The 27294-nt window shown below is 29.0% G+C and overlaps 1 protein-coding gene across 2 annotated transcripts; it reads right to left on the bottom strand.

The window, feature by feature from the left end:
* Positions 1-697: 697 nt before the first annotated feature.
* Samtor (S-adenosylmethionine sensor upstream of TORC1) lies at positions 698-15427 on the bottom strand. Of its 2 annotated transcripts, none has more exons than XM_016051662.4 (5): positions 14845-15427; positions 13115-13256; positions 11931-12023; positions 8996-9143; positions 698-5674 (listed from the first exon to the last, which is right to left on the bottom strand). In XM_016051662.4, the coding sequence occupies exons 1-5, from the start codon at positions 14921-14923 to the stop codon at positions 5147-5149; spliced, it is 990 nt and encodes a 329-aa protein (XP_015907148.2). In that variant the 5' UTR covers positions 14924-15427; the 3' UTR covers positions 698-5146. The 2 variants fall into 2 exon arrangements, with proteins under 2 accessions (XP_015907148.2, XP_071043465.2); XM_071187364.2 differs by lacking the exon at positions 698-5674 and adding an exon at positions 5836-6033 and having other exon boundaries at positions 14845-15426.
* Positions 15428-27294: the final 11867 nt, after the last annotated feature.

Below are 27294 nucleotides of genomic sequence, written 5' to 3' on the forward strand. Positions count from 1 at the left end.
AACTCAAAAGTAATGCTAAATCTTAAGAATAGGCTTAAATTTCCCTTAGAAGGTACAAATTAGATACCTTTGTTATTAACAATTTTCATATCACCCATGACAATATGTTTAAAGTTATAATGAATAAAATTTGAATAAAAATCAGTTAAATTTTGAAAGATATTTGAAAAGTTGTTTGAAACTTCAAAAGTTACAATTAAAAGTTCAAAAGTTACAAACAAAATTAAATTTCTAAATCTAAGGGGGAAATAACAGGAATTGTGAGGTAGTTATTTTGATAATCAGATTTTATTTTAGAAAATATATTCTTAAAAAGATTATTTACTAAGAAAGAAAAGTGCTTATTATAAGAGGAAGAGAAAGAATTCTGAAGTTTATTAATATTTAAATCAAAGTTGAAAGTGTTATTCAAAGAATTAATAAAATATCTGTGGCTATTTTTAACTCTTAAAATCGCGGTACTTGTGGGTAATTCTCATCTCCGTAGAATAAAAGAAGTTTCAAAAATTGTATATTGCTTGGGTTATTATTGAAGAGGTAATTTAAATTAAACGTTATAAGGGTTTCGAATTTTAAAAAAAATAGTGATTTTTCATATCATATCTGTCATTATTGTTAGGTATAATATAATTAAAATGTGAAAATTCGGCATTAAAATTAGAAATATGGTTATAATTATTGATATTAGACATGTACATTATTTCTTAAGTGTAATTTATTACAAGATTGTCCAATATAATACATATTATAGAATTTACAGGATTTTTCTGCTATACTTTTACAAAAATCACGTACCATAAATAATATGTTATGCAAATCACTAGTATACAAATTTATGAAATAATCGCAAACATAAGGCAGAAACACTGATTTTACAGCCATGAAAATACACAATTTTAAAAAGAGCTGAAAATTATGGAAATTAATTTATGATTTAGAGATTTCATTCCTTTTTGTATGCAAAGAAAAAAGTTTCAAAATCTCGAAAGAGCAATAATTTGAGCTTCATCACCATTTAACACAAATTACAGAAAAGATACCTTTTTGACGGTTTTGAAATACATTCTACCGCTACCATATATACGCTTACATATAATGTAATGCAATGTTGCTATATGAAACAAATGGATATTCAAATCCTCATGATCCATATGAAAGTTTTTGTTGTATAATATACATTGAAGAGCCATTACATTATGACCACCCTCCATCTATAACAATGGGCTCGCCCAGGTTTTCATGGTTTCTCGACCAGGAACAATGTTTTCATGGGGCACATTAGGACCCATAATCCTCATAGAACGATCCCCGACGCCTGTAAGCTACTTGAACATAGTTGCAGACCAGGTTCATCCATTCATGGCAACAGTTTTTCCTGCGAGGAATGGTGTTTACCAACAGGATAATGCATCATGTCATAAGGGTCGAATCATCATGGATTGGTTCGAGGAACATTCCAGTGACTTTCAAGTCTTGTCTTGGCCCCCAAATTCACCTGACCTTAATCCAATAGAGCATTTGTCGTCCTACTTAGAAAACCAAATTTGTGCTGCCACGCTACCCCCTTGCAATATGAGGGAATTGCAGGACCAGTTGGTGAGCGCTTGGTACCAGATATCTCAGACTACCTATCCGCACTTTGTGGAATCAATGCCACGGCAGGTGCGAGCAGTTTTGAGGGCTAAAGGTGGTCCTACATATTATTAGCAGGGTGGTCAAAATGTAATGGCTCTTTGGTGTATAACAGCTAAGCCAAACTTCATTAATTTTCTGTAAAATTCGAAATTTTTTTTTATGCCAATGACGTTTTTCTGCTGTTATTGCAACAGATTTGTGTATTGTTTTCAAAATTTTGAACTTTTTAGATTCATTTTTATGAAAGACGAATTTTGAATAGCAGGTTTGAATTATGTATCAATTCTCGACATTCAATACACAACGATACTACCGTGAATTCTCGTGCGTTTGGTTGATTACTTTTCCGCTAGCTTTTGGTACAGATGTTTTTCATATCTCGAAATTTTAATACAACCTTATAACGGATCGCAAATTCCGAATCTGAATGATAAATTTTTGATGCACTTGATTGGCGCCAATTCATGTTTTTCTTTTATGGTTGCTATTACGACAGTTTTTTTACAAGGATTTTAAAATTTCACTTTTTTAATATGGTAATTATTCGACTGGCAAAATTAATATGAAACATTGATGAATATCTTTCCTATGCACTAGCTTAACGAAGATTTAGTTATAAATCAATTGAAATTTCAAAAACTATTGGTACAGGTTTTCATTTGGCTTTTAAAATCCCTATTTTTTAATATTATATTAATACATCTGGCATGTTTCAAATCATGCACTTGATTAAATACTTTTCTGTGCACTAAATTGTTGATAATTTAATTATAAGTTTATGTGGTTTTAACAACCGCAGTTTCAGTTGTTGTTAATATTGCTACGGATTTCCACATTTTAGATATTGATTTTTAATAGGACATTAATTAGTCAGGAGAGTTTCAAATTCTACATCTGTTAAATCGCTTTTCTATGAAGTCCATTAGCGATAATTTAACACCAAATCCAAGTGATTTCGACCAGAATGTAACAGTAAATCCAATATGACCTTATTTTCAACAATTATTTCTATGAGTTTTCATCTGATTTTTAAAATCTCAAATTTTTAAATCTATGATTTTGTATGGTGAATTTCAAAATGTGCATTTAACGAATCACTTAGATGCACTTAATTTGCGACGATTTTATTGCAAATCTACATGATTTTGTAAAGAGCATTTCAACAGTTTATCAATGAGTTTTAAAATCTGGACAGAGCTCAGCATGAGTGTTTACAAAAATGAACATAGCTTGAATAATAGTGGTAATAAATTTATGTCATTATAACGTGCTCAGAAAAATCACATGCTCTGCTTCCAGTTTTTAGACATGATAAACCCAACATCCCTATATCACCCCTGGTTGTAGGAATTTAGTTTTAAAATTTACTTTTTGATTTGAGTTCTAAATATGAAGACATCACCTGAAAAATTATATCTTTAATATATTGTATAGTATTTTATTCCATAAAGATTATGCTCAGTTTATAAATAAGTAAGGAAAAGTAAGCATTACTTTTTATAAACTAAATTAAGGGTGAAAACTGAAAGGCAAATTATTTTGCTGTGTGCAGTTTTGTAATCGTGCATTTAGAGAAGTATCCATTTTTGTAAACATACTTTTTGTGTTGTGTCCATTTTCATAAACACGTGTTTTGAGCCGTGTCCATTTTTGTAAGAAAGCAATTTGAGCTGTTTTCTTAAACATGCATCTTGAGCTGTGTCTATTTTCGTTAACACAGACTTCCAGCACATCAAAGATCAGCATGTAAGTTATTAGGCTTACTTTAATTTTTAACAAATATATAAACCTTAGCCTTAAATCTTCAACCAAATTATTTAAATTAAAATTTGACATCATGGGGTTGGCTAAATTAGCGTGAATTTTGGCTGTGTTTTTTTGATAATGCACCTTTAATGGATCTTTCCAGTACTACACTTTTGAATTGCCTTATGATTAGGCAGGTCATAACAACAGGAAAGACATGGAGAGAGGCAAAATATCAGGCCATAAATAGAGTGAGATGGAAAGCTATGATAGAAGCCCTATGCTCTAATTTGGTGTGAAAAAGAATATGTATGTATGTAGGCAGGTCGTGGAGGTATTTATATCCCAAGATCTGTGCCTATTATTAAGCAAAATTAATTTTTTTACATAGTGACACTCAGATAAAATATTCTTTTTTATTTTGCATCTCGATCTCGGCTACTGAATTAAAAATTTTATTATGATCATTATCATCTTTCATCATATATTTGAATTAGACATCGACATTATTTTTTAGTTCCTCCATTATAAAATATGGTATCATCCAAGAGAACCTGCACTTAATGATCATCAGCTTTTCAAATGTGTACTGCATGCTATACTTGGCTATTTTGTTACGTGTTTTCATCGAAATAAAAATGCCCAAACAATTGACTGATAGACAATCAAAACTTTAAGAAGAGCGTCAAACTTTTTCATTCTTCTTTCATACAAAAATGTGCATAGCATAATTCCTATTATTTAAAAACTAAATTTCATAAAACTAAAGTTATTAAAAGCTAATATTCATGGTAATCTATTTTCTCAATAAATAAAAAACCTTAATATATTTGGTAATCTTTTAATTTCACAACCTTGAGTTGAGTTCAGAATAAAATCTTTCTGTATACATTAGCATAGAATTCGAAAAAAATTACACAGTTGCTAAATGTTATGCATTTATTAAACTATATTATTAATTCTCACACTTTCTTTCCCACTAACACATTTGGGTGCGTAAAAGTAAGGAAAAAAGCAGTGGCAATTAATAGCCAATACATGAAACTTTATTACTTTCTTTGGCTTTCTCGCCCATTTTCAAAATTAATGATTTTATTGTTTAAATATTCATATTTGAAACGAATCACTGAAGCTCCTGATTATGCAAAAATAAAATATATTATTCTATTATTAATCCAATCTGATTCTTGATTAAATTGGTTCAGTAACATGAACATATTTGTTTTTCTTCATTATTGTGAGATGGAAACACAAATGTATAATACTAATTTTCTTGAATGATTACTTAAATTCATTAACATATTTCTTCAAGCGCTATTTCCTACCAACAACAAATCCTTGTTCAATATAAGGTAATCAACACCTACAAGCTAATAAATTTACTAATTCTTCCGATTCTCACAAATTTACATAAATTTTATCCATAATTATGATCCAAGAAGTTTTAATTAGTATAATCCCTTTATGCTCTAAGTGTAAGGATTCCATTACAATCCAAGAAATATGAGCAAATGTTACAAATTGTGAGAGTTTTGAGCATTTTAAAACTGATTGTGCAATTTTTTGGAAGTATCTTGATATCTTTTCAAGCGAGACAAAAAAAAAAAAGTTTAGCGCCAAATTGTGTTAAAGTCGCAAAACTGCAAATTTCACTTTTATGATTTTAGTTCTCAGGATCATATAATGGCAGAAAGATAAAAAGCATAAAATTTTTCTTAGTTGATTAAAAAGAAAAAAAAAAGATTTTGAGATTAATGGATAACTTTCAGCCTTGATTTTCAAATGAATAGTCACTTGGAAGCACAGAAAACTGTTGAATAACATTAAGATTTTCATGTTCAGCTCTTTCAGTATAAGTTTTTGATAATTCATATTTTTTAAAATCTTGAGGTATAAACATAAGTTCTGATAATGACTGTAAACAAAAGGATGAATCTAATATTCGATTTGTTTTTCTAAAAGCCATACAGTGTAAATGAGTTAGTTTTTCATATTTAAACCGAAAGAAACCTATATGTTCTAAACATTTTTTCCAACTCTTCATCATTGGAGCATTATGTTGCAAACTCTTGGAATCAGGAGTGATAATGATTAATAAACCGTTTTTTCGAAGCACATCCCAAGCTTTTAAGCAAAATTTAAAACGTTGTTCTCTTGCTGGCAAATATTCAAGAACCAAAGAAAACACAACAATATCGATGCTTTCATATAGTATTCTTAAATCAGCATGGTTGCATGCATCATCATTTTCATGTAAGACTTTTAATTTTAAGAAATCACATTGAACTACATCCTAAAAATAAAAATATGATTAGATAAAAAAAATTTGATCAATAACAATTATAATACAGTTAAATTTGTTTACTCTCAACCCTCATTTAATGAGTTCAAAGAGTGAAAGAGAAATGTCTAAAAAATTGTTGTTTAAATGAAGAAAAATTATATCATGAGTAACAAGAAACTTATCATAAATCTTTATAATATTTTTGAATATAAGGTGTAAAAATCATATGTAGATGAGCAATTATGTAAAACATTTTAAGATTCTTCATCTGTCTTGATATAAATCCTACAACCTGATGAAGTAATTATGTATGGTCAGAGGTGTATCTTTGGAAAGTGCTTACAACAAATCTCATACTGGCGTCCTTCCTAAAATATTTATATTCTCTTTCTTGTTTTACATAATAAGAAATAAAAACATTGTTTAAAGTATTTAACCCTTTTGACAATATCACAAAAGATTGCATTGTATTTAAATAAAGATAGATTAATAAATAAATAAAAAATTAACTATAACAATAAAATTATGGCTTTAAAATTGTAATGCATTCAAGTGTCTTCAAAATCATAATTGGTTGGAAATAAAGAGTCTTTTTTATCATATGTAGAGAAGATTCTACAGTGTTTTTTTAGTTGTCAATAAAAATTCTGACATTTTGCTTAGTTACGCACAATTAGATTTTAAAGTTTTATAAATATAATTTGGTAACAAAAATATGCACACACAACAAATATAGTTCTGGGTTAAAGAAGAACTAAATATATTATAACTGGATGATTACCGAATATTTTTAAAATTAAAAGTTAAGGAAATTGATACTTTTAAAAGTCATGCTTTTTGCTAACATCAAAACCATAAAATCATAGCGATATAATAAATTTATCAAAGATCACAGTGTAAATAATTATGATTTGTTATGACAATTATATACAAAATAGCTACAATCAAATGATATATTTTGGTTAGTTTATTTACTGTTCAAAAAAAAAAATCTAAGTAATTAAGTTTTATAAACATTAATTAAGTTTTACAAACATTATATAAAGATAGATAATAAGAAAAAATATACACATAATTACATACAAAACTCTAGACTAAATAGCGACAATAATACATTCTTTAATGAGAAATAAATTAGAGGAAGTTGACGATTTATTTCAAAAATGTCTAGAAATAATTGACTTAATAAAACCAAATGATGAAAAATCCTCATTGCATCTTAATGGAATAAATTAGAAACAAAGCAAAAAAATGAAATGGATTTGAATTATAATTTTTTAGACGTTCAGTGTGCAAAAAAATAAACTGACCACCCTGATAACTTTTGATCTAATGATCAGATCTTCATGTTCTAGGACACATTTTTCATGGTTCAAGGGGGTGACTTCAAACAGGCTAATTAAAAAGTGCAGGGGCGATATTTTAAGCTACGAAATCAGATACTAAAATGTATTTTATCTGAATATAAATGACTTTTTTTCCCGAAAGATTTGGATTTCTAAATTGAAAATCATAGGGGGTAGCTGCAATCTGAGAAAAAACTGAAGGGCTTTTCAAGTGAACTGAAAAATTTTTGCACACAATTATTAAGGTCAGTTATAATTGCGTAAATTGTCTAAAAATAACTTTTAGTCAATAGTTATTATTTTATTAACCATAGTCAGAAATCGTTTTTAATTGTAAGGTATAAACTGCTTATGTCATTTTAAAAGAAAGTAATTTAACATGAAAAAATAAACATGAATAAAACAAGTTTACTTAACCATCACTTTAGAAATAATCATTAGTTCCCTACACTGTCAGAAGTAAGACTCTTGTACTACTTATCATTAATCATTACCTTCCTCACCCCTTTCTTAGTTGCTTCTTTTCAATCATAGCTCAGTGAGAAAGGGTGACTCATTGAATACCCGTTTTCTTATCATCTGGCCCTGAAGCAGGGGGAGTCATTACTATCAGTGGAAGTACTCACAGAAGAGCTACCTCTGTCTGAAGGGGTTCCCTCCTGGATAATTGTCTTTTTTAGAATGACTAAAACCTTGCAATGTGATGTGAAGTGGAGGAACAAATTGTTCATCTTGTCTCTTTGCTTGTGGAAAAATAACTAAAATAAAGATTTATTCAGAGATCATGGATTCTCCGCAGTCTGGTCTTTCTTTTAAATGTTGCTCTTTTTTTTAAAAAAAAATTCTGCCCCCAAGTTCAGAAAAAAAATTCTTAAGTGGAAAAAAACCTTGATGTTGATCAATTTTGCGCCTTTTTGAAATGCACCTATGGCATTCGCCATAACCTAGATATGCCATTGTGTATGGTCGTTGCAATGATTTACGAAAGAAGTATCTCTAAATAAAGATCAGTTTTGAGATGAATATAATTCTTTTAAGGATGTAAATTCTTAAATAGATATAAAATCCAGGATAAAATCTTTGTACCAGGCCATAAATTGTATGTCATGCCTTTAAAGGCAATATAGTCCCAGTATAGGCAGAAAAGCGGTTAAAATTTACTCTCGTAAAATTAAGTATTCACCTATTTCCCTATTGGAAAGAAGCTGTATTTCTAAACTTCTATCTTTCAATGATTAATAGACCGATTCGCTTTAAATTTCAGATTTTAAAAACTACTAAACTATGCAGATTAAAATGGCATATAAATTTGCATATCTTAAAATTCAAATTTTTTAGCTCAATTAAATTTGCTAAAATACAATTTTCTTTTAAATAAACAATAATAAATAATTACACTTTGCACGGAATTATCGTAGGATATAATAGTTTTACAATTCTGTTCAAACAGTTTTTGACCGATTTCAGTAGTTCCATACGAATAGAAAAATATGCAAAAACTGAAGATAACATCGAGCAGTTCTAAATTTGAACCATTCTCCTGACCAGATTATTGAGACTATATTTACCAGAGTGAGTCAACTTCTGTATTTTGAGGGTCAAAAATCTAAATCCTTTAGAAAAAAGGGTATACTTATTCAGAGAAATTGGTGTCTGATTTTATAACTTTAACAATCGCACTTATTAATTAGCATATTTAAGGTAAGGTCCTCAAATTCCATTAATATTAAGTCCTAGTACATAAAAAAACCCCCGATCATTACATCATCGCACATAGTAAAAAATTTGCATAAAATATATAAATTTTTTCTTCTTCTGAATAGTAAGAACTCAAGATTCATTTTCATGTAAATAAACAAATAATAGTAAAAGCAGACCATAAGTGAAAAAAAAAAGCAACAGTAGTTTCTTAAAAATTTATATTTAAAGAAACATAGTATAACAATAAATACCTAAGGCAATATATAATACAGTTAAAACCTACTTTAGTTGCAGGAGTTATATCAATAGCTAGGCACTCAAAGATAGGAAATTTGGAAAATGGATTGTAACAACTCCCAACATCAAGCAACTGCAGCTTCCTATCAAAATTTTTATAGTTGTTTTTTTCTTCAGATAAGTGGCATAAATACCTGAATTATTAAGAAGAGAAGTCACAGAAAAATATAAAGATATTACTGCATACAGAAACAAAATTAATAACATAAGTGAAAAATACAAAAAATCATTACATTAAAATAAATAGAGAAATGAGATAACTTGTACAGAGGAGCATTTTATGATTGTTGAACAATAAAATAACAAAAAAACTAAACATGATAATTTTTTAACATATGTAACCTATACTTTCAGTTCAAAATTTTGATTTACTTCAGCACATTATTTCAATGCAATAAAAACTTATATTATAATTTAATTAATATTTTACCCTGTTAATAACAGACAGTCACATGACATATTTAAAATAATAAAAAAAAAGACACATAAATTTTTTTTCAGTACCAACACTTGCTCACAAACTTTTAAAATTTAAAAAGCTATTACATCAATTTAATATTAGGAGGTGAAACAATAACTAGTTTGCATTTGCACCCATAATATACTGATATTTTTAGGCATAATATTTTCTGTAAGTGTTATTCTTGGGATTTAGCTGTTACTTTTTTCACAGATGGCAGTAAGTATTAAAGTTTTCTGATGAAAACAGATTAAATTTTTAACAACTTGTCGCATAACTACCACTATAAATATTGAATACCAAATCACTAGTATGTAAGACATGTTAACTAGATTCTATCACGAGGTACCTTTTGATAGATGAAGGTTGACGTAGTCAGTAATTAATTTCCCACATTGGTGACCTACGGGCGTGATATGAACTTGCAATAATGATGGATGGTCCACAATAAAAAACAGTTGATTTGCTTAAAAATATACTGCTCAAAGAAAAAAAATTCTGGTGAAGTAAATAAAGTCTCCTGGTCAATAAACAAAAAAATGAAGGAGGAAAAAATAATGAGCAAAATTGACAAAAATAAATAAAACAGCATGAATCAACTAGTGGTATCCGTTCATCGAATTCTATCACAGATAAAATCCTGGAAGGGGAGTAATGTGGCGTAACTACCACTATAAATATTGAATGCCAAATCACTAGTATGTAAGACATGTTAACTAGATTCTATCACGAGGTACCTTTTGATAGATGAAGGTTGACATAGTCAGTAATTAATTCCCCACAAACTTAACATTTTAGAAATTAATTTCACAAACTTGTACCACAAATTTTTTAGGGGGGAAACAAATATAGACAAGATTTTCCTTTAATTAGTTTCATAAACTCTGAATTTGAGTTGTAATTTTCAAAAAATAAGAGCAGAAACAACAAAGTTTAGATCAGAGCGCGAAACTCCAACTCACCATTGTCAACAAAATATGTAAGGCTGGCAAGTGAGCTTAATTTTCTAATTTCTTGAGTTTTTAATTAGACTAAATAGATTATCGTGCCTCAATTCAGTGTCACCTGGAAGTGCTTTGAAATGAAGAAACAGGATTTTTCTTCTATTTAAAGCAAAGGATGCTAAGTTATAAACTTTTGATTAATGAAACCATATGAAAACCTTATTTTGATACCGTATGAAATCCTTATTTTGATTTACTATTGATATTGTAATAAATACATTTTAAGTTCTTCATTCTTTTATGGATTCGGTCATCAAAAATTTCTCCATACTACATAAGTTAAAATTTAAAAATTATTTATGTTTTTCATGAATGTAGAATGGTGGTGAGCGAAAATTTCAGTCTGGCTAGCATCTTTAGAACTGAAATTTAATGTCCTGGTTTAGATAGAAACGTAACTTAACTGTTAATGCTACAACGAACAATTTAAAAATTTTATGAATTTGAAAGGGAAAACTTATACTTTTCAAGAAATAACATTTTCAAACAGTGTTGTTTTTAAAATTGTGCCATTTACTTTGGATTAGCTCAGTAACTATTTCAAGAAATGATAGCCAATCATCAAGTTTTTGATGAAAACATGACTTTAACTTCAGCAGCATGAGGGAACTACAACACTGCAAAATCTAAATTTTGTGAAATTAATCTATTTTTTAAGGTTTAATTTTTTCTAAAAATAGCAACAAAAATAAATAAATAAATAAATCAAACTGAATATAAAAATTGGAATACATTTTAAAATCATTTAAAAAAAAATTACTCTGATAAAAAAATTGATTCCTTTTTTTTACAAGAGACTAAATGTGGATTGAATTTATAATTATGATTTGAAATAAACTTAGAAATTAAGTTTTAATTATTCTTTCAAAACAATCATTAAAATTTGAAACTTAGGTTGAAAATAAAAACATTGCAAGCAACTGTTTAGAAATTAATTATTTTTTAGCACAAATATTTTCTATAGAAATTTTAAAGTAATATGGCATCAATAACAGTGAATTTGAGTTTTACTTCTTTTTCAAATGCAAAATTCCTAATATTTACAATAAAATGCAATTAAACTTGTAATGGTACATAGGTGAGCGTAAAAATTAATATTTTCATAACCAAATCTATATTTTATGGAAATAAATACTGTTTCTTTTAACTAGTACAAAATATTTTGAATTGGATGTGTAAATTTTCCTACAAATGGCAGCCGAGCCTCTAGACTTTTGATGAAAAGCTGATTAAAAATGGAGTTATCAGAATATTTTTCTAAGCATACAAAATTAATAATCATAAGAAATTATTGAATTGCATCTAAGAGTTATAAAAATAAAGCAACTGTAATTAGCTAAAACTAGTAAAATACACTAATTTCACAAAGTTTAAATTTGCTTACATTTTTCAAAAATAGTTACAAGTAAAAAATATTCTTAGTATATAATATAAGATAAATAAAAAAAAATTCTCACTCAATGTCTTCTCCAAAGGAAGGAGACCATTTTCTTTGAATTTTTAATTCTCGTAGTAAAGAATGTTTAATACCATCATTCAGAAAATAATCTCTAAAATAATGAAATGGATTAAAAAAGTGAATAGTTTAAATACTGAATAATGTGAATATTTAAGCTTTAAAATGTATGTATTATTACTAACAATATGCAGATGAGTTTTAATTCAACTGCAATATCTTATATCATCATATTTTTTTAATCAGCAAAATCATAATACATCAAAAAGAAACTTTAATATCTAATTGATTTAAATAATAAAGATAAAAAAAAAAATTTACCTGAGTCATTTATCAGATTAAAAGACAATGAAATAAGAAATTAAAATGAAAAATTGATTATAAGAATTAAATCAGTAATACTTTTCTATAGAAAAAATAGATTGAAAAACAATAATAGGTAAAAATGTCTTTAATATTTTTACAACAATTAAAAAACATTCAGGTTGAATTAAAACTTAAAAAATTACATTTAAGTAACAAAATCTGCATAATACAGATTTTAATATAGTGATTTACCATTTAAATAATACTGCATGGTCAATGATTATTGCAAGAAATATACAAGTAGTAGTTTATTTACACTGCACTAGAGATGCACGCACATTGGGCATTTGAGAAGGGTCTATGAAACATCCCTGAAAATGATTCGAAGACATGCCATCACAATTTTAATCTTCGGGGGAGGGGATAGCCTCCCTTCTTTGGTAGCCCAAAGTTGAGCACTTTATGGTAGAGAAGTATAATTTGGTGTGATACAGTATATTCTTGGTCCCTCTGCAGGCTGATCAAAGTGCTCACTCACTGACACACCGACCCCAGCCAGTGAAGATTGACTTCGGTGATCCGTGTGATAATGATCAGTTCACTGCAGGATGCATTTTAAGAATATTTCAGTAATCATCCAATGAATAAGTCATACAAAAATAAAGCTTTTTACTTTTTACTCAGTCATTAATCAAAAATTAAAATCTAAAACAAAAAGTGCACATTTTTGAAAATCATTAATCCAAATCAATGTTACATTCATAACAGTTATATTTATTGTCACTGTTAGAAAATATGATAAGAGAACTGATTATTATATTTATTAAATAATAATAATAAAGAATAAGGGTGAGTGAATAAATTTTCATTTATACTTACATACAAGTTTTGTAACTCCAATGTATTCTAGATTCTTTATCATTCCATACTTCTGTTGCTAATTTCATCATTGCTGATGCATATGCTTTACGTATGTTTACATCTGCAAGATGGCAGTTCCACACATGATCAAAGTCACCAACTGAAATATATTTAATATTAAAATTAAAGAAATTAATTTTTTTTTAAAGAAGATGTCACAAATTAAAACATTAAAGCATGAAAATACAACAATATGACATATATAGAACTGAATTCTAAGAGCTAGAAGGCCTATAATATTACTAGCAATAAATATTAATCAGAAAGCAAAATAATAGAAACATGATTATCAGGTAAGAATCCTGTTAAACTTGTGTACTCATCTTTTACACCTGTACATTTCTCAATCTATTAAAGAGTTTCATATAAGGTAAATTAGAATATTCTGATGCAGTAGTATCTTCTCTGTGAACTTTTTATTTTATACATAGTGCAAAACGCATGTTCAAGAAAAAGGATGTAGCGTACCGATTACAACATAATTTCTTAAATATTAAGGATAATCATCGTGCATGACAAATTTTATAAAACACAAAAAAAATCAGAAAGCATTGTGGAGTTTGCTGCATAAATATTTAAATTGAAAGTATGAATTAAGTTATTTCTGCGTGATTTTCTTTGGATTAATTCTTAAAAATAATGCTAAACTACTAGTAAATTCTTTTAATATACAAAAGCAAGAATAGTAATTAGTGAAAAAGACTCAAATACATAATTTACTAATATTATACTATATTAACATAATATATTATGAATGTATAAAAACATACATAATATTCGCAAAATTGAATTTAGGAAGATTTCCAAAATTGGTATGGTCAAAATAATCGCAAGTTCCGACGATTACCCAGTGGAAGGCAAGAAACTACAAAAAATATCAAAGGGGACTAACTTGAAGGATATAACTCGAAGTTTATTCTGCATATTTTTTACAAATTTAAAATCTCTTTGCAACTATAGCTGGTGGCAACAAGTACCAAATGAAAATATCTCCTTCTGGCTAATAGCTCAATATTTTTTATAAAAATTTTTTGCAATTTGAAAAACTTTTTGGCCCCTTGTTAATTGTAGATGTACCATGAGTAGGTAACAATATGGAAATATTTTTGCTATTTCCGTATTTACACTTGTTTGCACCAAATGAAACTATCTGGTTATTGTATTTTCAATAACATTTAAAAAAAATATATATAATAGTTATCTTGGATTAAAAAATAATCTCTTTCGCGAATGTAGTTGGATACTGGTACAGAAATATTTTTGATATTTCCATATTAGTACAAGCTAAAACAGCCCAGTAATTCACTAACTGAAATTGTCTGGTTGTTGTATGTGGAGTAAGTTTTAAAGACATATTTAATGCTCTCTCGGGGGGATGCCAATGAGATTGCCTTCCTTTGAGAAGTTTCTGAAGGATTCCACAGGAAGAAGATTGAGAGTAGGGTTTAAGAATCAGATAAAAATAATGCATAAAATTTTAATAACTTATACAGCATCCGATGATGTCATGAAATTGTTCTAGAGTAAGAGAACTTAGTTGATATTTCTGCATCGGTATTTGTTTGCGCCAACTATCAAAGAAAATTAAAAGTATTTAATAGAATTTATATACTTCACACAGCTTTTGATTTCATAGAAAAGCAGACATAAGAAAAAACATGAAGTTAGATTAAAAGGCATTAACTTACTTAATTGATAAGATTTTCGTAACTCATCATGAACACCTTTAATAACATGCGTTAATTCTTGATGCGTAATTGAACTCATTACAATTTTTTACAGGGAATATTTCCGTGTCGTGATCTCTTGCCCTTACTACAAACACCAAATGGATTTTAAACTTACAATTTTCTTTCTTTTAAAAAATAAATAAATAAAAACATCTAGGGGTTTGCCCAAGGGTGCTACGAGTATGCCATTCGAATTGATACCCTTCTGTGATGTTTTCTCTTAATTCCTGACGGATCGCTGCCTATAAGTTACCAAGCTTGGGCTATTTTTCTGTCGCAGATCACGATATGGTCATATTCCCCCAAAAGTAGAAAAATCATAATTATTTCAGTAGTGTACACTCGAATCTAGGGTCCTGAGAAATTTGTAAGAGCACCTCAAGGAAAGAATATTTAAAAGGCTCCTCAAAGTTCATTAGTAGAAAATAATTAGTTCCTAATTATTTTCTACTAATGCTGTAATCTGACATGATTTGCACGTTATTCTGTTAGTAAACATAGAAACGTGGATTTAAGTAGGCCTCTTTTGGTTGTTTATTTCTGCTAAAAAAGCATACATAATACAAACTCTGAATCTAGAGGACCATTCTCTTTGCAGCGATTTTTTCGCAGACTAACGAGAGCCAGATTTGTGAAAAATATTTACCAGTGAAAAACTTACCTGAGTGAGAATGGCACTTAGAAAAGACAAAAGATAGAGGTCAAGAGGTAAATAGTTCAGAATTTATACCAAAAAGAAAAAATAATCCCACATAATAAACTACTGAATTTGTGTAATTGTTGATAACAATAGTTTGCTTTGTATTTGATAATTGAAAACTAGTAACTGTACTAGTTCGCTTTCTCATGTTCGATCACAACATGGTATTTTTTCGCAATTTACCTACATTAATTATTAGTCATTACTTATTAGAATAATAAGCAGAATTAAATAAAGCCCGATTTCAAGTTTATATGTTGTTGTAAGTTCATCTACGTCGCACTAGAGCTGCACAATGGGCTATTGACGACAGTCTGGTAAACATCCCTGAGGATGATCCGAAGACATACCATCACAATTTTGATAATCTGCTGAGAGGATGGCACCCCCGCTTTAGTAGCCCGAAGATCTGCACGCGAAGTCGAGCACTTTACGCAGACTGATACAAGTGATTACCCACCCGCACATTGACTGCAGCCAGTGATACTTGACTTCGGTGATCTGCTGGGAATCAAGTTTGTATGACAATTTGTTTAAAGGTTATGAGCATTTTTATGCAGCTGCTTATGCTTCACTACTTAAAAAATTAGTGAATTTCGGAAATCTTAAAATTTTTTAGAAATAAGTCAGTATTGTTTCTAACGTAATTTTAATGCTGAATCGAATAAAATCAATTGCAAATAAAAGCACTTATTGTTAGAAAGGTATATGCATTTTTTTGAATTTCATCCTATGAGATATGTTTTTATATTTAAACAAATGATTGTAGCAACTAACAGTTAGTTTTACTCTGCTCAATATTATAACGTACATCGGAAATATTTTACTCAACTTCTTTTAAAAGCATTATTTCAAATCGTTTTCTCTTAAACATTTTCCTCTCATAAAATTGCCCACAACTTTAAAACAAATGCTTCTTTCTGCTTGTGGTTAGTTTAATTCGATTTAGTGTTAGACATGCATAAAAATTGGTGCATGTTATTAAACGATTGTTGATTCTTGATTACATTGATTAAAATATAAAAATGACTATTTTTTGTGAAACTTTGATGAGATTGACAACAACAGATGGCCTTTTCAGAATCAGCGTCAAAAATTCTGTGAAAAACTATTAGATTCATGAAGTCTGACAAAAAGTTTAAAAATATAGACCAGTCTTATTGAGTTTAAAAGCTAGTTTTTCCTACAATACTTTCTCCAAATTTATTTTACATATAATCATTACAATCATTGAGAAAGATTTTGCGGAGTATACTTGGTGGTGTAAATGAAAACAATAACTGGAGATGAAGATTTAACTTTCAACTGTACAAGATTTTTAAACAACCTGATATTATTAAATACATAAAAATAAATAGAATGAATTGGGTCGCCCATGTGATTCGAATGAGTGATGATAACACAATAAAAAAGATATTGCTTTTTAGATCCACTGGAAAAAGGAAGCGGGGAAGGCTGCAAATGAGATTTGCTGACTCAGTGGAGTCTGATTTTCTCGCAATTGATGAAAAGAATTGGAGATCAAAGATAAAGCGGAAGTCGTCATGGAGAAAAATTCAGAGGAAGGCATTGGCTCACGTTGGGCTGTCTGACCAACTATGATGATGATGATGATGATAATTTCGTGTACTTATTGATTGTAATTGAAGAATTCGGTTAGCTTATAGAAGTATACTATAATTCTGTTTGCTAACATTCTTTTATTTTTACATTACAGGAAGAATAAAGAAAAAAAAAAGAAAAAGAATCTCTGTTGAAGGCGGTTAGATTAAAAAATATCATAGCCTATTTAGATGTCTGAGGAAACTTCAATTATTAATAAAAATCATTTATTTTAAAAAAAATATTTATTTATTAAAATTCTTCTTTTTTCTTCAATCAAAAAAGATTTATTTTACTATTTCTAATTTTTTAAAAAAAAATTATATTTTGTTCCGTTTTTCTTAGTAAGAAAAGGAGATAATATTTTATGAGTCATATAAAAAGGAAATTTATTTACGATATCCTTTGAAGGAAAAACGAGAAGCTTTTATGTTCAATATATCTCACTAGATTGCAGAATCATTAGATGTAGTCCTTATCATTTCTAACATACGTTTTCTAACCAAACCTGGTGCCTTTTTCTGTCTTTAGTTAGTTTCTTTGGTTCTAACATAAAAAAGGACATTTTTACTATTTTTCTTAAAATTCTTTTTCAGATTCATTTGAAACTGGTTTCACATAAAACCTGTTTGCAAACACGTAAATATAAACGAGCGTTAGATTTTCTGAAAATACCAAAACATACGTTTTAAAATATTTATTGATATATTTTATAAAATATTTGCATAGTTCAAAGCAAGCGTTGCCGAAATTCAAATATATGTCTAGTAATACTTCTTGAAAAAATTTATTCAGCCCAAAAAACATAATTTTATGAGCATATACAGCGTTGACATAAAGGTGCGTGTAATTTTTTATTATAATTATTTGCAACGTGGGATTAATTTAAATCTGAATTCATATAAAAATATAAGTGTTTTATTTTCCAAAAATACCTAAATATATCGAGAAGTAGTTGAAGAAATAAGAAAAAAAGAAAACAGTTTTGGAGTGTTTGGACAAGTGTGGAATATGAGGTGGAAGAGGTAGACGGCCGTTCTGCTTTCTCGTCGTGTTTCACACTTGTCCGGACGTTTCGGAACTTCTCGGTTCAATCATGGGCTGTTTTGTAGTAAACTAGTGTCCTCGTATTGTGTAATCTTTAAATTTATCAGTGCCTTCAATATCTTTCGATTAAAGAAATATGTAACTAGTTGTTCCCTTTCGACATGTGCGCGTTGATAATTAAATTACTATTTCACAACGTCTCTACGTACAGAACCTTTTTAGAGTTTCATTGTTTTCTTAATTTAAACCTAAATAAGTCAAATTTAAACATTACTCCCGTTGAATATTCAATATAGCTAATACTAAAGGTAGAGAAAAATTTCAATAAAACAAATAATGACCTTCATGATTTTAATATGTGAAAAAATTATCCTGAATGAAATAAGCACCGTAACTTACAATGATAACGTAGAAATTGATATTGTCTAAGATCGCCGGTATATTTTTAAAATGTTGCCAGTTTATATCAGTTTGTACAAGACTTATAAGCAACCTGATATTATTAAAGACATAAAAATAAGTAGGATAAATTGGATCGCCCACGTGATTCGAATGAGTGACGACAACACAATAAAAAAGATACTGCTTTTCAGACCCACTGGAAAAAGAAAGAGGGGAAGGCCACGGTTGAGATGGGCTGACTCAGTGGAGTCTGATTTTCTCGCAATTAATGAAAAAAAATTGGAGATCAAATATAAATCGGAAGTCGTCATGGAGAAATCTTCAGAGGAAGGCATTGGCTCACATTGAGCTGTCTGGCAAACTATGATGATGATGACCAGTTTATACATATACAGCCTTCTTCTGCCAAGAACTTGAACTGAAAGTGAAAAGTTATTTGATTGTAACTGTAGATGGAGTTTAATTTACGTTAACTTTTGACCCTTAATGTATTAAGAACAAATTTGAAAGTGTCTTAGCGATTTTAGTCTCAATTTCATTGCTTGACAAATTTTTTAAATTTTTATATTTCACATTAGTTTTCATTTATTGAAAATTTTATAAATCAGTGGCATGTTATTTAGTATAAAACAGGAATATTTGAAATTCTCAAAATGTTGATTAAATTATGCATATAAATTCATTAAAAAACTTTGTATTGTTTCGAATGTTTTATGCACAGATTAGTTATACATCTAACTTGAAATAAAACTGCTTACATGCTTCTATGCAAAGTTTCCGCTACACTTAATATCTCTGCAATTGTTACTGCAAATCAAATGTGCTGTAAAATAATTTATGTAAAATGTTATTAAAATTGTAATTGAAAGTTTTTGTAACATATGTAAAAACGTTCTCCCAATAAAATTATTTTGCAACTATGTGATTTTTCTTTTGCTGTTCTAACTACGTTTTATGCGCGCGTGTGTGTGTGGGGGATCTTGATATCGAAATTTTGATTTCTTTCGGATTAGGTAAAGCTTTTAACTAGAGCTCAATGTACATTAAAAATGAAGTTACGATAATTAACTGAATGATGCAACCGGAATTCATAGTTCTTTTGACAACTAATAGAATTTAGTAAATGTCTAACATTTTCAATCTAGCAAGCAATTCTAAAATTTCAGCTTAATGTCGGGAATATCTAAAAATATCGGCGATGTTCTATGGATGTCTTACCCATATTTATTAGTTGTTGAGCAGTAGAAATATTGAAATAAAGTATTTTAATTTGTCATTAGATATTGTTATTTTCTAAACTGGGAGGTACTTGAATTTTTTTTAAAGAGCAATAAATCAGAAATCTAAGAGCTCCATCTGAAAACCAGCATCCAATAAATTGGTCAACATTTGGTATAATTTTATCACCTGATTTTTGACATTTTTTCTCCTATTTGCGTACCTTAAACTGATTTTCCATGTTAAAAAAGGTGATTTGATTTACTCTCGCTGGTAAAAGCTTTGAATTTGAATGAAAAGTAATAAAGTGATTAGATTTGTCGAATTTTTTTTTCTGCAGAAATCTCTCTTTATTCTAGTTTACTTTATTTATGAAACTATTTTTCAAAGAATTAAAATTCACAAATTTTATGAAACTGAATTTTCCGTATCTTAAATAGCGAACTCAAATACGATAATTTCGATTGCGTAAAGGTTCAGGTGCTTTTTTTGTGCTAAGGTACTTTTTAAATTTTTCTGGAACTGGCTGATCTTTATGGGACCCTAGGTTTAAAATATTTTACGGTTGGGGCCCTCAAGTCTGATCCGGCGAAGAAAACACATAAAAACATTCTAAACACATAAAAAACGTACAAATTTTATTTATGCTTTTATTAGGAATAATACTTCGTTCTGGATTAAAACAAAACTGACATTGAGATTAAGACTCTAAGTTCTTTCAAATATCTTAAAATATCTAACTCTTGAAATGACTCATATTTTCAATAGAAATTCTATTTATCTTGTTGAAGTGCTAATAGAGGGCAGCACTACAAGCATGTGATAAAAATATTCTGTCAATTTGGGTGGTGTGGAATTCACCTCCAAAAGAAAAGAATTAAGTTATTTAAAATGCAGGCTAACCACGATAATATAAACTCGAAAGAACATCGAATATTTTTAATAATGCTCCCAAAAATAGTAGGAATTTATTTAAAAACTCTAACTTCAAATATTATCTTTACTTTTCTCTTTTACGTTTTGATGAAATTCTTGTTCGTTACTAATTTTTTTTTTAAATCTCAAGATGTAACCTTTCAATATTTCTGATTTTTTTATCACATACTGAAACATTTTTGTCCGTAGTAAACTTTCTTAGAAATATCTTTCTTTTGAATTCATTAAATTAGCAATTGTTTTTCCAATTGTATGAGCGGAATATTTCATCTACGGGGTGCGCATCTTGCATGTATCTTTAAAAATTCACAATTCTAGAAGCTTTTCATAAATAATTGTCATCAAAGTTCATGATATCGACTGCTTGTCTTTAATTCAAGCAGAAAATACCTTGCAATATGCTAGTTTACATTAGATTGACAGAGCTTCTGTAACTGTAAAATAAATAACTAAAACAAATTTCATATCGTTAGAAAATCCACTACGTTCTCATATTTAACAAAAATTGTTTTGGTCAAATTTAAAAATATATAAATCACCAAAAAATTCCTTTATTAGGATCAAAAAGGTAAATTTTAACATTTCTGTTTTAAAAAAAATGCAAAATATTTTCAGTTTTCACGTCCAAAAATAGAAAGTTTAGAAATAAATTAGTAAAGAGCAATTAAAAAAAAATGTGTATGAAATGCAAAACTTGTGTCCTGGAATCTACATGAAAACCTTTATCCAACTCAGAATTTACATAAAAACCTAATCTAAAGGTTGGGTTGAGAATTGAAAATAAGAAGCTTGAAAAGGAAAACCTCAGGCTTATTACACAATAATTTTTGGTAAATGTATGACCATTAAGACAACTTTTTACTAACTTTAAATGAAAAATATTTTTTGCGATACACTATATTATATAGGAGCTGCGGTTGTTCAGAGGATAGATCATTCACCTCCCAATGAGCTAAGCTAGGTTCGAATCCCAGCGGTGGTTGGTTGATACGAATTCTATTCCAGGCTCACACCGACCACAGTGCTACCGCAAAATATCCGCAGTGGTAGACGAATCTCGGGTTAGAATCCCCTTGTTGTCGGGATAACCGTGAGAGTTTTGCTTTTTTTCTCAATTTATAACGCAAATGCTGGTTGATTCCTACAGACAGTAGTTTGTCCCAATGCTTGATCCAGGAGTTTCATTGTCTTCTGAATTAGGTTCAAAATAACAAGGCTATGAATTTTGTCATTGATAGTCGTAAACTCAGAATTAGGTTGGCTGTTCAAAACCGGTTTTAATGTAAAATATAAAACACTGATATAGTTGGCATGCATTTTTCAGTTAAGCTGATAGACAAGCGGTCATCTTCGAGATGACAGGCACATGGACAGTTAAGTAATGAATATTTCAAATTACTTTAGAAAAAATGCACAATTTAGCTTGAAAATGTAATTTTTGACAATGCCAGAAACTGGGCAATTACGTCACCCTTCACCCTTAATTTGTTTATTATGCTTTACTGGTCAACTAACTCATTACTATTTATTTCACAGGGCAACCTTGCCACTTCTTTACAATTTGTGCTATGAGACAAAATATATACTATTAGGTTGCTAGTTGCTAGGTTGAAAATGTAATTTTTGACAATGCCAGAAACTGGGCAATTACGTCACCCTTCACCCTTAATTTGTTTATTATGCTTTACTGGTCAACTAACTCATTACTATTTATTTCACAGGGCAACCTTGCCACTTCTTTACAATTTGTGCTATGAGACAAAATATATACTATTAGGTTGCTAGTTTGGATGCAAATATCCTTAAAATTTCTCTATTCATAACTGTTCAGATTCCTTAATCTCAAGAAGAAATTTAATGAGAAAAGTTCTGTTTTTCTTTTTCTCTTTAAAATCAGATTCATTGCCATAAAAATGTCAAAGTTGTAAATATTAAATTATATATAAAAGGGGGATTTCTAGAAACCGATGAGAGAATGTGGTAAAACTTGGGTTATGTTCAGATTCAGGAGGTCTTTTTCTCAAGAATCAATAGAAATGTTGTCAGGGCTCAAAAAAAGAAAAAAATTGCTTAAACCGCGATGTGTTTAGGTCAAGAAATAGTTATAAAAATCTAAGAAATCAATTCAGAGAAAGGAGAGACTGAAAACATCAATACCACGTCGGTGAGCTTTGTATTTTGGACACAGCTCAAGATTCGTGTTTAAGAAAATCGACACAGCAAAAAATGCGCCTTTTCAATGTTCAGCCCAAATTTAACACCTGAACGACGAATTTCGTGCTTACTTTTCATTACCTATTTAATCATTAAATATAATCATCAGCATTAACAGTCCCGGACTTTGTGTTCGAGGCGGTTGGGCTTATTCTAGATCAGCGGTGCGCAAACTTTTTTCGACTGCGACCCCTTTTGTAGAGAGAAAATTTTTGGTGACCCCTAGAGATAAATGTTCACAAATACGATGTATATTTCGCGCATTTCTTTCGTTTCATCGGAAAAAAAACATCATCATATTTGACTGATATTAATTTTATTTATAATTTTAAGAAAATGCTTTTTGTATAACACAAAAATCAGTAAATTGCCCTTTAATGAGATGTATGTGGCTGCAAGTTTCTAATTATCTCATCGATGTTTGGATGTATGCTGCTAATTGTAATTCGCATATCATCTTCAGGGTTTAAACGCGAGCGGTATTTAGTTTTTATTGAAACTAGTTTGCTAAATCCAGTTTCACATAAATACGTTGATGCAAATTGTATTAACATTCTTGCATAAAACGGGATATTGTTTTTCCACGGATAGCCAAAATTTTTGGCAAAGCTGAGTCTTCGGTAGTCTCGTCCAGTTGTGAAACAAATAGAGATGAATTTTGTATGCGTTTTATGACTTCTGACTCGATATTTCGTGACATTTCGGAAATCCAATTGCAATTAAACAGTGAGTGACGGCGCTTCACTCTTTATATGTACACTGTATGGTATGCAGCATGCAGGGATAATGCATTTCATAAAAATTTGGCGACCCCCAAAAAACTTCTGGCGACCCCCGCAGGAGTCGCGACCCCTAGTTTGCGCACCACTGTTCTAGATGAAACTTTTCAGGTGGTGCCTTCGTCTAAAAGATAAATTGAGTTTTAAAAATATAAATTCCTACTATGCAAATTTACTGCAACTTTTATAAACTTTTAGGACCTGTAGCAACCTTGTAAAAACAACTGTTTACTTTTAAAGCCTTTTTTTAAAGACTAATTGAATAAACTGCACCAAGTGGTTTATCTAATGAAAGATATCGCATTACGTACTTATTAGGATTCATTAGTTTATTCTCTTCGAAATTACAATACTCATTAAAGAAGTTTGATAAATCATGCTATTTCCATTTTCATAACAGCTACTATGTCCGTTTTTTGAATCACGCAGCTTCAGCTGTGTTCATTTTCTTAAGCATGGAGGTCGATTTAAGTCGTAAACATGCAGATCATACTCTTTCCATTTTTTGAGCTTACAGCTCGAATTGAATTCTTGAACACGCATTTTGAGGTTTGTTCAGAATTAGAAACTCATTGTCAATTTCTTTAATTACTCGAGAAAACAGAATCAGTTGAAATAACATCAAGTTTCATTCGGCAATCAAACTGCTTTTGAGGTATGCATCGCACCTTCCTCAATAGTGATTTTAATGATTTGGATAGCTATTTTGTTTTCTCACCTAGATATTAATTTGTGATACCCATAACGTGTATACTTTTTAAGTACATTTTGAATAAGGTATCTTAAAATATATATTTAGAGCTGTCATTATAAAACACCCTGCGTTGATTTAGGAAAAAAAAAGTCCAATTTTCATGAAATTCAAATCCTCTAATCATAAAAAAATATAGGTAACGCAATTTAAAAATAAAATTCTGAGAAAAGTAAGAAACATTTTTAACAAAGTAACACGTCGGTATTCGAATACCTTAATTTGACTTTTAGAATTTACTTTTTAAATTTCGAAATATGTTTTAAACTATTATTAGGCGCACTTTATGTTTTCTTATGCATAATAAAAAAAAAGGGAAAGAGCTTAGAGTATGTCACCCCAAAATATTGAATCATTCTAAACCTGATTTTTGACCGCTATCATTACATAAATGAATCAAAATGAAACTAAAATTAGAAAATGAAAAATTTTTTTTAATTTGTTTATAATGTTGCATTATTTTTCATATTTAATGTGAAGTGATGCCTAATCGACCTAAAATGTCACAACTAATGCATGCATTTTGATTTATTTCCCAAACTGTAACACATCATTTAAATTTTTATTGAACAAAGAATAACAACTGCTTAACATAAAAACACTCAGCCAAATTAAAATTCCGCTTTTATAACAATACACATTTCGTGTCTGTAAAAATTCCAATGAGACTTGCAACGAATGTGGTTTTAAGAGTTATGACATTTTCAGTACAAAAAAAGCAATATACACTGCAATAAAAAATTTAAATAAAATAGCATTCCGAGTAAATCATATCTTCAAATAATTTCTTTTGAAAGTTGAAACTAAAGATAACTTTATTTCTAACAATAAATAAGTGAGAACCTTCCCTTGGAGTTAATAATTCGCAATCGACAAACTCAAGCACGCATTTCTAGAATTAGATTTTCAGCTGTCCATTGCAGAAAGCTGTTTTGCCGAAGGCGTGTTAAGAAGCCATGGCCATGATGCTATATATTTTTTCATCCTATGAACTTTATCCGAAGAAACGGGAAAAATCTAAGCTTTTTATAAGAAAAATATCATTACCCGTGGCGGTTTAACCAAGGAAAGACGATCGAATTTTTTTTTTTCTTGTGCTCATGAAACTCATTTATTTCGTCGCTTCATTTTAAACGCCTCCTTATAATATAAGCGATTCAGTTCCTCTCGTTCATGCAAAATGAACTATTCACGATGCCTACTTTCAGAACACACTTTGTTGCTTTTGGAATATATATTGGAAATTATTTCTATCAGACGTCAATATATATTTTAGACTTCCTTTTCAGATATTGATTTACTGCATTGACTCACTACATGTTTAGAGCTTTCATGAAAAAGAACAAAACTTTATATTCAAATTTTGAATATTTAAAGAGAAGTGCGTTAAAGGTCTCTTTCGTATTTAAAGGATACACAGCGTAATAACGCACATGTATTAAAGTATCGATAGTTTTGAATAAATTTTTAAAAGCGTGAAAAGAACGATAGCTTGAAGTGTTATTATTTACTTCGAATAGTTAAATTAAACCGGAATATTATTTGATATCCAAAAATATTATGGTTTAATTTAGCTATTTGAAGTAAATAATAACAATAATTGAAATAAGTAATTCAATAAATTTTTAAAATCATGATAAGAACGATGGCTTGAATAATAACGCTTGAAGTGTTATCATTTACTTCAAATAGTAAAATTGAACCAAAATATTTTTTGATATCAATTAATTAATATAATGATTTTTATAATAATCACAAAATTTTTTGATATTTAAAAATATAATGGTTTAATTTAGCTATATGAAGAAAATAATAACAGTAATTTAAATATATAATTGAATAAATTTTTAAAAGCGTGAAAAGAGAACTATATATTAGAAGGGTTATAATTTACTTCAAATAGGAAAATGCTATATTTTTTGATATCCATACACAAATAATTTATTAAGTAAAGCTTATAATGATAGGGAAATTACATGAATGAAAAACAAAAATACAGACTGTACTAGGATTTTTATTTAAGTTTAAAAGAACAATTGGAAATAATAGATCTGTTTTTTAAGATTTAAGTCTATGATGGTCTATAGCGCTTATGAACTGCGTAAAAGATTAAAAGTAATTATGAATGTTAAAACCCTGATTAAGTGGAAAAGTATATAGCTTAGCTTATAATAAAATCTTACTAAGTTCTTAAAACAAGTTCTTTCTAACAAAAGAAATAGTTTAGTTTCTTATATTAATTATGCTTTTCTTTGATAATTTTAATCAGTGTATTGTGATTTGATTTGCCTATATCTCAATTTGAATTTAATTGAAAAATTTTAAATAATTTTACCAAATCACTTTAGGCTTCAAAATCCTAAAGATTTCCTTTTCGATGATTAATTTTGATTTGGGATTATATAAATATAATACTGACTTATCACTTTTATTATTGATGAAATAGTGATTAATTGTTTCGTTTAAGCACGTATGCTTAAATGGACTGCGTAGGTGTAAAACCTTCCTGAAATTAATATGTTTGAAATTAAGTACTAGTTTAGCATATTTTAATTACATCTGCGTCATTTACTATAAATTTCAATTATTTTATATCTGCATTAATCTCATTTTTCTCGTAAAGTTATTAAGCACAGGGTTTTACAAGAAATTTAGAGTTATGTTTTCTCTTTTATGTTGGTAGCAAATTTTCTTTCTATAAGTGTCTTTGTATGGTGATTAGCAGTTTCTTTCCTACATATTTTTTTTCGTTTTTGTGT

The sequence above is a fragment of the Parasteatoda tepidariorum genome, chromosome 11, assembly GCF_982258835.1.
Source record: "Parasteatoda tepidariorum strain Cologne lab strain chromosome 11, Ptep-v5.0, whole genome shotgun sequence".
Lineage (NCBI taxonomy): Eukaryota > Metazoa > Arthropoda > Arachnida > Araneae > Theridiidae > Parasteatoda > Parasteatoda tepidariorum.

Coding starts and splice junctions, on each gene's coding strand:
- Samtor (XM_016051662.4), bottom strand. CDS start 14,923: ATGAGTTCAATTACGCATCAAGAATTAACGCATGTTATTAAAGGTGTT. Junction 13,257..14,844: donor ACGAAAATCTTATCAATTAA/GTAAGTTAATGC, acceptor AATATATTTCAG/TTGGTGACTTTGATCATGTG. Junction 12,024..13,114: donor TGGAGTTACAAAACTTGTAT/GTAAGTATAAAT, acceptor TCATTATTTTAG/AGATTATTTTCTGAATGATG.